Consider the following 12452-nt stretch of genomic DNA (forward strand, 5'->3'; position numbering starts at 1 on the left):
GCCCACATAAACAACAAAGATGATTCCCTCGCCACCCTCGTTTTTTAAGAGCAGATGTAGTCGGAAGCCTATCATTCTCAATCTGCTAGAGAAAAAAATTTATTTTCAAAGGGATCTTGGTTTTCCAAATGTTGTCACTTTCCTTCACGCAAACTCCCCTGTTGGAAAGAAAGGAATATAAGGATTTGGTTGAAAAAACCTTGGTCCTGTCCAGCGCCCAGACCACCTCATCGCGCTCCTCATCAACCAAAGATGTTGGAAGAGAATTTTCAAGCTCCTCCCATGAAGCTCTTTCGCTAATAGTCAAACTTTGTCTAAAATCTATAGACCAGCCACCATCCTTCCAATATTCAGAAGCCCTTGCAAGAGGGAAGCTGGACATTTTATGCAAATGGGGGAACTGAATCCTTAAGGGGGTGTTGCCAATCCAAACATCATCCCAAAAACCAACATTTCGACCACCCTGTGTTTAACCTTATGTAAGCTCCGCCAAAACTGAGAGGTACCTCTATTCTTGGAAGTGAAGAAATCTCCATTAGGCATGCATTTTGCTTTTAGAAGTTGAAACCAAGTTTCATCTGAACCTTTTTCAATTTTCCAAATCCATTTGACCATTAAGCACTCATTCATAATCTCAGTATTAATCATACCTAAACCCCCATCTCTTTCAGCCTACAGATGGTGCTCATCTTTGCCATGTGATATTTGAAAACCTCACTGGCTCCTTGCCAAAAGAAGTTACCTCGCAGCTGATCCATCTTCTTATGAACAGTCTTCGGGAGAAGGTAAAAACCCATGGTGTAAGTCGGCAAACTCGACAGACAGGTACTAGTAAGGATCAATTTGCCCCCAGAGGAAAGATTTTTGCCCTTCCAGGGATCCAATCTCTTCCTCATCTTATTCAGGAGTTCAGAAAAAGCTGAAAACCCCAACTTGCTGTCAGAAATAGGGATGCCTAGGTATTTTATTGGCCAATCTCCTAATCTGCAATTCAGCATATTAGCCAACTTTTCTTTCTCCTGTCTATCTACTCCAAAAGCATACACATCACTTTTATGGAAGTTTATTTTCAGGCCAGAGAGCCACTCAAAGCAATATAGCATCAGCTTAAGATTGAGAATGGACTTGTCAGATCCATCCACCATAATCACAGTATCATCTGTATACTGTATGTGAGAAATCCCCCTGGATCAATACTCCATCACCCCAGTGATATGTCCTTTCCTCACTGCTTTATCCAACATAGCACTAAGGGCATCTGCAACCAAGTTAAAAAGCAGAGGAGACAGTGAATCTCCTAATCTCAGCGGCCATTGATTGCACTGGGAGTACAGTAGTAGCCTGTAGGCTTGTAGCACTAAGGCCGCTTCCAAGAGGTGCAGATAGTTGTAGCTCTAAGACTGTAGATGCCATCTACTTAAGAGATATTGCAGAAACTAATTTCTCTGATAGACTATCTTCAACACACTGTCTTCAAAGTTGTCTAATGGCTGCATGTGTACAGAAGAAGATTATCTTCATGTGTAGTTCAGGCATAGCACTGTGTCTACAAGCAGCAAGCATGCACATCGAAACGGGATGCAGATGCAGCAGATGCAGGCACGGCGTCCCCAAAAAAGTAATGGAGGTAGGTAGCCATTTTACTCCAACCCTCTACCGGCCGGGTGGCCTCCGGTTTCTTTTTCTCAGGAGGAGGGGGATGCGAATTAGGAGCGCAGCGCTGATCTCACTACTCATTACAATGGCCTTCCTTGAAGCATAGATTATATCCGAGCAGGTGCTGCGGCCAACCCTTAAATCATCGGCAAGGAGTACTTGCTGTTGGCATCCCTGTGCGCCGCGCCGCGCACACATGTCGAGGCCCAGCGGCGCCGCGCCGGCCGTGTCAGCAGCTCAGCAGCCGCCGTGGTGAATCGGTGACGATCCCTTGAAGCAAGCGGCGGGCACCCTCCCCGCCTGCGGCCTGCCTATATATCCGCGGCCACCGCTCGCCCTTCCTCTTCCACACCACCATTGCAGTCGCCGTCGCCATGAGGTTGTCGCCGCCGTCACCGCCCGCGGCGTCGGCGTGGCTGGTGCCCGTCGTCCTCGCCGTGCTGGCGGCGTGCCACCAGGCTGCGGCGCCGACGCTGTCGACGGCGTCGCGGTGGGTGGTGGACGCGAGCGGGAGCCGGGTGAAGCTGGCGTGCGTGAACTGGCCGTCGCACCTGGAGCCGATGCTGGCGGAGGGCCTGGGCCAGCGGCCCGTGGGCGCCATCGCGGCGGACGTGGCCGCCATGGGGTTCAACTGCGTCCGGCTCACGTGGCCCACGTTCTTGGTCACCAACGCTTCCTACGGCAACCTCACCGTCGCGCAGTCCTTCCAGCGGCTCAACCTCACCGAGTCACTCGCCGGCGTCAGGGCCAACAACCCCGGCGTCGCCGACCTCAAGCTCATCGACGCGCTCAAGGCAAGCCGCCTGTAGCTAGCCTTCCGATGAATGGCGTCAAGCTCATCGGCCGGCGTTGAACCGGACGTGTGACATGGCGGGTGTGTGTGTGCAAATGCAATGCAGGCCGTGGTGAACAGCCTGGGCGAGCACGGCGTGATGGTGATCCTGGACAACCACCTGAGCAAGCCGGGGTGGTGCTGCAGCAACACCGACGGCAACGGCTTCTTCGGCGACGCTTTCTTCGACCCGGACGTCTGGGTCGACGGCCTCACCAGGATGGCCACCACGTTCGCCGCCGCGCCCAACGTCGTGGGCATGAGCCTCCGGAACGAGCTCAGGGGACCCAGGCAGAACGCCAACGACTGGTACAAGTAAGCCATCAATCTCGCTAAAAACTCTTTCCTGCTCGCATAGAACGAAACACGATTAGTGCAAGTAGAACAGTGGTTACCGTGATCTTCATCTAAACTACCTCGGCAATGGCACTAACGATTAGCGATGCCGTGCTACCTACCATGCTCATCTGTGCCGTCCGCCATGAACATCGCCAGTAAATGAATCCCAGTGGTTGGCAGCTGGGCTTCCTACCACCATACAGTACTCCAGCTCCAGCAGGACACTGCAGTCTGCTGGCTCTGCTCCTGCACGGCATGTGAAGATCAGTAATCATGGCCGGCCTTTCTTTCGTCGATTCATCAATTAGTTCGCTGTGCCACCACGGGCGCTTCTTCTGTTGGCGTGGCGATGGCAGGCGGGCGAGCGAGCCTTCAATGCCAAGCGGTGCGGTGGTCGACCGAGCCTGACTGACACTGACAGCCACCCGCGTCGGCACGCGCGCAGGTACATGCAGCGCGGCGCGGAGGCGGTGCACGCGGCGAACCCGCGCGTGCTGGTCATCCTCTCGGGCCTCAGCTTCGACAACGACCTGGCCTTCCTCAGCTCGCGGCCGGTGAACCTGAGCTTCGCCGGCAAGGCGGCGTTCGAGGTGCACTGGTACAGCTTCTCCAACAGCCAGGAGTGGAGCTCCGGGAACGCCAACCAGGCTTGCGCGCGCGTGTCGGCCGGCGTCACCCGCCGCGCGCTCTACCTGCTCGACCGGGGCTGGCCCGTCATCCTCAGCGAGTTCGGCGTCGACAACCGCGGCGCCAACGCCAACGACAACCGCTACTACGGCTGCGCCGCCGCCGTCGTCGCCGACCTCGACCTGGACTGGGCGCTCTGGGCGCTGCAGGGGAGCTACTACCTCCGGGAGGGCGTCCGGGACCACGACGAGGCCTACGGCGTGCTCGACGGGTCCTGGAGCAAGCCCCGCAACGCCACCGCGCTGCGCCGGGTCCAGGCCCTGCAGCGCCCGCTCAGGGGCCCCGGCCTCGCCGAGGCGCCGCCGTACACGGCGCTCTTCCACCCGGTGACCGGGATGTGCGCGGTGGTGCGCCGCCGGTCGCCGGCGGCGCAGACGCTGGAGCTGGGCCCCTGCGACGAGACGGAGGCGTGGGAGTACAGCGCCCAGGACCAGAGCCTGGCGCTGCGGGACAGCTCCCAGCTGTGCCTCCGCGCCGAGGGCGCCGGCAGGCCCGCGAGCCTCGGCGCGAGCTGCGGCGACGCCATGGCGCGGTGGCGCCTCGTGTCAGACTCCAAGCTGCACGTCGCCGTCAACGCGACGGCGGCGGCGTCGTCCTCGGCCTCTGCCGCGGGCGGCGGCGCGCTCTGCCTGGACGTGGGCGCCGACGGCCGGAGCGTGGTCACCAACCCGTGCCGGTGCCTGAGCGCCGACAACAGCTGCGACCCGGAGAGCCAGTGGTTCAAGCTGGTGAACAGCACGAGGAGCGTGGCCGCCAACCCCAACTTGCTCGCGCAGCTGCCGCTCAAGCTCAAGAACTGGAAGATCAGGTCGTTTTGATCATCGATCGATCGATCGTTGGCTTCCATCATCCTACCGAGAGAAATGTAGCGCGTACGTGCTAGGACGACGAGAACAGAGAAACGCTGCCCTTTGAACCATAGAGCGGTGTTCTTGAGGCAACTTATCAGCATGAGCAAATAATCTCTCACAGGATTCACAAGTTCACATTGCCACAGAATTGGCGCTGGTGCTCTCTTTCATACCAAATCACAGTATACCAATACAACACAACAATCGCATTGTGAATAAAAAATTACACACGTGTGGCCATTGCAAAATGCAGCACAATCTAGCAGAACCAACTGAACATTGGCTTCTCTGAAAACTTCCTCTGAACATGTGCACGCGTTGCAGTTACCATAGAGAATGGCAGGAAATCGCCTGTTGGGACGGTAAACGTTCAGAGAGTTCTGTAGAGAATCTCAATGTGCCACCGGTCGCCGTCGTGGGATGAACGGTGAGGAAGGTCAAAGGCTAGCAGGCCATCCTCTGTATGACTGAACTCCACTTGCTGTCCATCGACTCTGCAGAGCTCCGGCCGGGTGGCTGAATACGCCCCGAACCGCCCTGGCCCTCGGCATCTGACGTGAATTGTGGTAGCTGAAGAATCAGCGGTGCTCGAGACATCATCAAGTGCGCCGCCAGAGTTGAACATGTTGATCAGTCCCAGAGGTGCGAACTGAACGGCTTCGCTGAAAACCTGGTGCAAGAAACAGAGCATTTCTGTAAGAAGACGAAATTTACAGTGCTGAACAAATGTTGAAGTTTATGTAAGAAGGGAAATAAAGGGAAAGGAAACAAGCAACCTCACCTTTATCGGTGAAATAGTGTAGATCTCACATGCCATGGTAGACAGTGAAACCTCCAAATTTTGGTGCTTCTGAAGCCTTGAAAGAGAACCTGTAAGACCGAACAGGGGGCTAATCAGTCACTGATGGTAGGGTGATGAGATGGAAATGTTAAGACTTAGTAAAACAAAGCAGGCAACCAACGAAATTTACATGAATTGAAAGCATATACTGCAGTCTCTCCACTCCAACTATCACCGGCAATCTCATCAAGAGATTCTACATCTGAAGGGGAGAGATGGCCGGTGATGTTAATGCTGGTGGGAACATAAGCAATGTCTTTCACTGGCCAAACCCATTGCCCGGCTCCTTGACAATTGAACGCACCGATGACGCCAGAAAAATTGTTCAGGTTCCATATTTTCAGCAGACTGCAGAAGAACTCACAGATTAGTATTTTCCGAGAGCAGCACAGTAGCAAAAGGAACCGTTAAAGCTATGTGTCAATGTGCTTGTACCTTTTGCCATCCATGACCGGGTCATTGAACAGACAATCGCGTGTAGGCCGGCCGGCATATCTTGCTCTTAGAATCGAGCCATCTGGTAGAACAAGCTTTTTGAGGACACTGAAGTCATGCACCCCAGGTTTGTCACTGCATATTGCAACAAATGTATATATGTAACTTGTAAGAAGAGCTCCTGTGTTTGGGTTAAAACTTTATAGCAACCACAAGTTCGTAACTGGAAATATACTAAATGGTCTACAAAAATATCACCTCACATAGACGCCACCTCCACTCAGTGCTCTAGCTGCTCCGTGAAATTCTGCTGTTTCATGCTTGCTCTTTACAGGAACAAAAGAAAATTAGCTAGCACTGAAGTCAGCAACATGCTTAAGTATGCTAATAGCGAAGCAAAAATTCTCACATGGAACATATCCCAGTCAGGTATGAAAATTTCCCCCAACAAAATGCTATTGAATGCCACATAAGCGATGTGCAGAGTTTGCAGTGTTGGTTCCCGAGGCATGAAATCTTCAGAGGCTCTAGCAACCGCACTTTTCAAGGCACTACAAAACAACCAGGAATTATATCAGATTCTATCTACATAGTAGCTCATGTGTTCTGCAGCTAGGGACATGCTACCTAAAGATGCTGTCTGAATTGTGACTCATGCAGCAGATTAGGTTGTTTCTTTTGAAGTTCTGGGCAATGGAGTCCTCAAGAGCGTGTTGATACTTTCGTGTTACTGCAACACGGCCACCGAAGCCATGCCCAAGAGTTTCCAACACGTTCTGCACATCAACCTTCACACCATCCACACCCACACTAGAAAGGTAGCTGTGCTGATCATTGTAGAACTCATAAATCTTGTCAGGATCAATGATGCCCACTCCAAATTTCTCCAAGCTGTCCATGGCAATGTCCCTCAGATTGGCAACATTACCTGGTGACTGGACTGGGTAAGCAAGCTTTGGGCTGTACTTCTTCATCGCATCAGATGTTGCTAAGACACCTCCCCAATACCCAAGTAAAGCATGCCACATGTAAACAAACCTGTAGTTTCATGCACCAGTTTGCTCAGATTTTTTTTCTTTTTGAAGATTTAGTTACCCTAGATTAAATATTTTTATAAAAATCAATTACTTGACTCCATGTTTTTCTTTGATCTTCTTGATGAGGTCCCCAAGATTCTTGCAGGTTTCTCCCCTGAACTTATGATTCTCCTTCAGATCAGTCAGCCTCTGTGCAAACCTGGCATAATTGCAATGCATGTCAGGAATCGAAGCAGTGCACACTTTTATGGGTTACCAAAGGATGGAACACTAACACAGTCTGCTCACGGAGGGTTTCATCCACTTCCTTGAATTCGTCCACTGTTTCTTGCCAACCATCATCTATAATCAGAAACCTCGGTGGCGCACCACCTTCGCGCAGACTACAGAACAAGAAATGCATCATTGGTAAGTGATGGCTATATAAAGGAAGCAAAGAAGATGCCCTTCTATACTGTATATCCCTTTTTAGTATTACATAAACAATTGTGTAAAAAAGGAAATGTAATACATTTGCTGTATACCTCTGAAGGCCCTCCTCGATCCCTGTTGGGTTAACAGCTTTGTAAAATGCATCCCATGTGCACCACCCAAACCAGTCCAAATTTGCAGGAATCTGGTATTTGTGATGAATTTAAACTAGATATGAGAAAAACAGAAGGAATAGAAGCTGCCCAAGACTTAACGAATTAGGTGACATAAGCATAAAAGAACCTGCATATCTTTACCTCCTTATCCTCTATATGCCTGAAAGTTCCTTTGATCTTCGATAGCAGCCTGAATGAAGTTGCAAGTGAGGCACTTGTACATTGAATAAAAATCTTTTTGGGTTACATTTGAAAGTAAGAGCATGACTTTACTTGATGGATTCCTTCATTAGCTTGAATGGGTTATCCCCTGAGTTGATGAATACCGCATCAACCGCTTCCATCGTCTGGACCTCAGGATCACCTACCAAGAGTGAACAGTACACCAGTTTTTCCTCTCAGAAATCTTACCAAAATGGAAAGCTTTGCACATCTGTTCAATTTAACCGAGTACATCAAAATCGAAATTCAGTAGGTCGCAGCAGACATGGCTCACCGCTCTCAAAGCAGAACTGGAGCTCGTTCTGGGGGCTCCCCTGGAGGCTGGCCCTGAAATCGCCGTCAAGAACCGGCAGCATCAGCGCGTACACCGCGCTCCTCCCCTCCGCGGCGGCAGAACCCGCCTCACCCCTGGACTCCAAGAGCAGCATCTGCGTCTCCGCCGGCACGGCCGCCGCGCCGGCGCCCGTGGCCGGGGCCATCCACCAGATCTTGAATCTGAACAGGGACATCCACCTCCACCCACTGCGCGGCCACCGGTCCAAGAACGGAACCCCGTCGGTCACAAATCCGAGGATCGCGGTGGCGCAGGCGCCGCGTTCTAGCTCGAGGGCGAGTGGCTTACCTAGCCAGGGTGCCGACCGAGAAAACGTGGCGGCTGGACGGCTCCGCCGCCCTGGCTCCCAGGAACGCGGCGCCGGGGACGCCGGCGGGGCGGAGGGTGACGTTGGGCGGGGCGCGGGCGAGGAGCTCGCGCCCGCCGACCAGCAGGGACCCGTGCTCGAGCCGCGCCATCATCTGCTGCTGCTGCCGCCGCGGCGTCGGCGCGACGGTGCTGAGGTGATCGGAGGCTACCGACATTGCTCTGCGGAGGAGGAGCCGGCGGCCGCGGTCGCGGCAGCAGCGCGACATCTTATACGACGGAGAAGGAAGCGGGAGCGAGGACATGATGACCAGCCTCGTCAGCGCCATGTAGGAAAGGCGACGGGGAACTCCCGCCGTCCCGGTCCCGCGTGTGTGGATAAGCTCTAGAATATTGACTTGTGGGGCGTGAGACGCGGGGAAGACGAAGGCATGTTGCAAGGGGGGAGAAGAAGAGAGAGGCCGGGAACAATCTCGAAAGGTCTCGGGGCCCCGGCCCCCGGCGGTCGCTAACCGGCGGCGGTGGCCGGAACACGCGTCGCCGTTGACCGGCCACACGAGTTGCGGCGCTGTATAGCGGTGGCGATGCACGTAAAAGACTATGGGCTTGGTGGAAAGAGGCCGTCCGTAAGAAGAGGAGGTCGTAATGTTCAGCCCAGACAGGCCAAGTGCCTGGGCCGCTGAAGCTCTAAAGCCCAAAAACATTTATTAGTACTCTCTCCGTTCTAAAAAAAACTAGTCATTCTAGAGTTCAAATTTTATCCAAAAAACAAGTCATTCTACTCTATTTAAAAAGTCTATGTATATGCAAGAATCAGTTAGCGCCAAATATGAATAATAAATAGAGGTAAATATGGTCGTTTTACTTTCTTGTTAATTTGTCCTAAAATTTATAAGATGACTTATTTTTTTTGGGACGGAGGGAGTAGATTATAACCAACTAACCGAAGAAACTTCCATACAACCATACTTCCAAAACAAAAAGAATAAGATAAACTTCCTTCATAAGATTATTAACCGATGGGAGTTTCGTTCTTATTTAATTACGCATCACTTATAACTTTTTGATGGTGCGATAATTTTTTTGATGATGTGATAGAAAAAAAAGTGAAGAAGAAAAAGAAGGAATAGGTTTCATCCAGATGAAGAACGCCTCTAAAAGAATCTAGATGATGATTGCATATAGCTGGAACGGCTCTAAAACCCTCTACTGCAGAGAGAGCGTCGTTTTCAATCGTGAAGACGGGCAGCCAGGCTATTGGTAAGTGCACACTGATTTCTAAGGTCCAAACTCCAGAACAGAAGGGGCTTTAGAAATTAGAAAAAAAAGTTCAAATTACTCCCCTCAAGTATGGACAAAGTTTGAATAACCTCCTTAACTCTTGGTTTAATTTGACCTCAAAACTATATCATTTAGTTCAATTTACCTCCTAATACAATTTACTTTTTTATTTATTTCTCCACATACAAGTGGAATCTGAATTTATGCTTGTGCAGGGTTGTTTTTATTTTTTTTTGCATAGTTTTGTATCATAAGGTTTAATTTATTATTAAATATTATATCCTATCAAAATAATGATGAAAGTTCTTGTCATATTTTTCTAAAATAGTTTATGATGTTTGCTATCATCCTGCAAAAATTTAGCTCAAGATTTTGCTTGTGCATAGATAAATAAAAAAGATAAATTTTATCAAAGGGTAAATTTGACAAAATGATATAATTTAGAGGGTAAAGTGAACCAAGAAATAGTTTAGGGGGTTATCCGAACTTTGACGATACTTGAGAGGAGTAATCTGAACTTTTTTTTAGAAAGAATACCACTGCTATTATGCTAATATTACCTCAAAGTAACAAAAAAAAATACCACAGATATTTATAGATCACCCACCACGGCCTTGGATTATTGACAAACCACAAACGGAATCTATGTGAAAATAAAATAAAATATGATGTAAATTCCAAAATAAATGAAAAAACGAGGAGCCTACACAGTGGTGGTAAAAGGGAGAAAAAACGATGGAAAACAATGCATAATTTGATGGCTTCATAAAACAAGAATAACATAATCTTACGTTCAGACATGGATTATTGATAGCTCCGCAATTTGCGCGGGCACATGATACCTGCTGGTTCAGTGTAAGAAGACAATCACAAAGTAAATCTAATCTTACATAAGTTTCGCTTTTATTTGTAACATCATTGACACAAGGTCTGCGAAGAATTGTCAAAGTTTTGCTACAGAAATGGGCACCGGCAGATTTTCTGAAGGCGGGGGGCTCCTTTTTTCTGCCACCTGTAACAAGCAATACCACAGTCCACAGTATATAAGGCAATGCACGCATAAGATTTTTTGTTTCATCGATATGCTTTATTGCAGCCTAGTATACAAGTTCATTCACCATTGAGGGCATCCTTTTTTTTTCATTCTTCAAAATAGTGCGGTTAAGATGAGTCCAACCTGTCAGTACTATTTTGGACGTTTGTTATGCATACAATGAAATGCAGCGTCTGGTTAATTAAACCCTATGCATACAGTATTGTTGATATATATTTTGCACCTTGGTGTCAGTTGCCTTCTGAATGAAACCCTTTTCTTGCAGAGATTTCACTGCTTCATAGAGGTATTCACGCAGCGGCGTGAACTTCATGCCCAGGTCTTTCAGAGGCTGGTTCGTAAACTTGTAGCCCTTTTTTGGTGGACCCACCTCATCCTTGCACCTGATGCGAGAGAAGAAGCAAGATGAGTAGGCATTCAGCAATCCTTCCTCGTCATTCAGAATAATCCGCAAGGACCAGGAATATAACATAACAATCTGGTTGTACATGGACCACCTCGTCGGGATGGGGTACTCGGGGAAGAGCTCGGCGAGGGCGCGGCACAGCTCCCCGCGATGCAGCGAGCTCTCGGCGCAGACGTACCGCCGCGCGCCGGCGGCGGGCACCTCGAGCACCCTGACGTGCGCCTCGGCGGCGTCCCCGACGTGGACGTACGCGTGCGACGCGTTGGCGTACGTGGCCACCTCCCCGTTGAGGTACTTGGTGATGTGCGTGCTGCTCACGTTGAGGCCCGGCTGCAGCAGCGCGCCGAGCGCGATGACCGGGACGACGACCGCCATGTCCAGCCCCCGTGCTCGCGCCGCGTCCCAGGCGCCCTTCTCCGCCACCGTCTTGGCGTACGAGTACCAGTTCTGTGCAATAATGGTGCCGTGATTATATATCTTCTTCCAGTTCGATGATGATGGGCCGAACACTGGTTTGCTGCTGGCGCTGGTGATGACGACGATGCTCACCTGGGTGTTCTTGCAGTAGTCGAGGTCGCTCCAGGACGACTCGTCGAGGGGCGCCTCGGGGTCGCGCCGCGGGTCCATGTACATGGCGCTGATGGTGGAGGACAGCACCAGCCGCCGCACGCCGGCGTCGGCCGCGGCCTCCACCACGTTCCGCGTCCCGGTGACCACCGCGTCGAGGATTTCGTCCTGGCAGGCAAGCAAAAATATGACAAGCTAGCAGCTGGGAGATGAGGACCGCGTTGCTCGTCGGAAATGGGGAGAAAAAAAAGGGAACGTCCAGCACTCGAGATCGGCCGCCCTAGCAGATCGAGCTGCTTCCGAGCAGAATGAACTAGCTTACTGGGTCGCCAACAATCGGCGCGGCGGTGTGGATGACGCCGTCGCAGCCGCTGAAGGCGGCGCGCAGGGCGGGCGGGTCGAGCAGGTCCACCCGCACCATGGCCAGCCGCTCCGCCGCGCCGCCGAGCGCCCAGAGGTGCGCGTTCTTGGGGTCGTCGGCGGCGCTGCGGGAGGTGCCCCGGACGGCGTAGCCGCGGGCGAGGAGGAGCTTGACGATCCAGGACCCGATGAAGCCCCCGGCGCCGGTGACGCACACGAGGACGGCCATGGCCGGACGCCGGCCGATCGGTCGCACGCGCAGCGGGGTGGTGGCTAGCTGGTGAAGGCGGCGGAGCAGTCGTACGTACACCTCTCGCCATTGTCCGCGCTAATATATATATACTACGGAGTACACAACACTAACTAGGCAGAGGCACCGATACCCGCACGCACAACTTGCGGTGTGAAGCGTGCTGCACTGCTGCGCCTACCACGTGATCGACGAGGTCCTCGTCTGATCTCTGGACTTGGACACGAGATGATAAGCTTTGAAGTGAGAGCAAGGAGACACCCTTACCCATGAATTGTTATTAGTTTTATTGTAGTTATAATGATCTTTACACGTTAGGTGGGTATCTATAATAAGTTTGTCTCATGCGTTGTATGATTCTACTGTAATTTTCATGATGTAGACGAGAGAGAATGAGGTATAAAGTA

At 51.3% G+C, this 12452-nt stretch overlaps 3 protein-coding genes across 3 annotated transcripts; 1 reads left to right on the top strand and 2 right to left on the bottom strand.

Moving 5' to 3' along the window:
* Positions 1 to 1426: 1426 nt before the first annotated feature.
* LOC120641266 (glycosyl hydrolase 5 family protein-like) lies at positions 1427 to 4492 on the top strand. Its single transcript, XM_039917311.1, has 4 exons — positions 1427 to 1627; positions 1778 to 2450; positions 2556 to 2803; positions 3273 to 4492. Exons 2-4 carry the CDS (start codon positions 2031 to 2033, stop codon positions 4330 to 4332), a joined length of 1728 nt encoding a protein of 575 aa, XP_039773245.1. The 5' UTR covers positions 1427 to 1627; positions 1778 to 2030; the 3' UTR covers positions 4333 to 4492.
* Positions 4460 to 8723, bottom strand: LOC120641265 (probable galactinol--sucrose galactosyltransferase 2). The gene is made up of 14 exons (XM_039917310.1): positions 8110 to 8723; positions 7762 to 8009; positions 7539 to 7629; positions 7407 to 7455; positions 7203 to 7294; positions 6954 to 7061; positions 6770 to 6877; positions 6269 to 6679; positions 6051 to 6192; positions 5900 to 5967; positions 5642 to 5776; positions 5337 to 5554; positions 5147 to 5235; positions 4460 to 5035 (listed from the first exon to the last, which is right to left on the bottom strand). Exons 1-14 carry the CDS (start codon positions 8454 to 8456, stop codon positions 4736 to 4738), a joined length of 2406 nt encoding a protein of 801 aa, XP_039773244.1. The 5' UTR covers positions 8457 to 8723; the 3' UTR covers positions 4460 to 4735.
* Positions 8724 to 10160: 1437 nt separating this feature from the next.
* LOC120641267 (cinnamoyl-CoA reductase 1-like) lies at positions 10161 to 12110 on the bottom strand. The gene is made up of 5 exons (XM_039917312.1): positions 11758 to 12110; positions 11418 to 11603; positions 10960 to 11315; positions 10686 to 10845; positions 10161 to 10420 (listed from the first exon to the last, which is right to left on the bottom strand). Exons 1-5 carry the CDS (start codon positions 12022 to 12024, stop codon positions 10352 to 10354), a joined length of 1038 nt encoding a protein of 345 aa, XP_039773246.1. The 5' UTR covers positions 12025 to 12110; the 3' UTR covers positions 10161 to 10351.
* Between the last annotated feature and the right edge of the window lie 342 nt (positions 12111 to 12452).

Source organism: Panicum virgatum, chromosome 7K, assembly GCF_016808335.1.
Source record: "Panicum virgatum strain AP13 chromosome 7K, P.virgatum_v5, whole genome shotgun sequence".
Classification (NCBI taxonomy): domain Eukaryota; kingdom Viridiplantae; phylum Streptophyta; class Magnoliopsida; order Poales; family Poaceae; genus Panicum; species Panicum virgatum.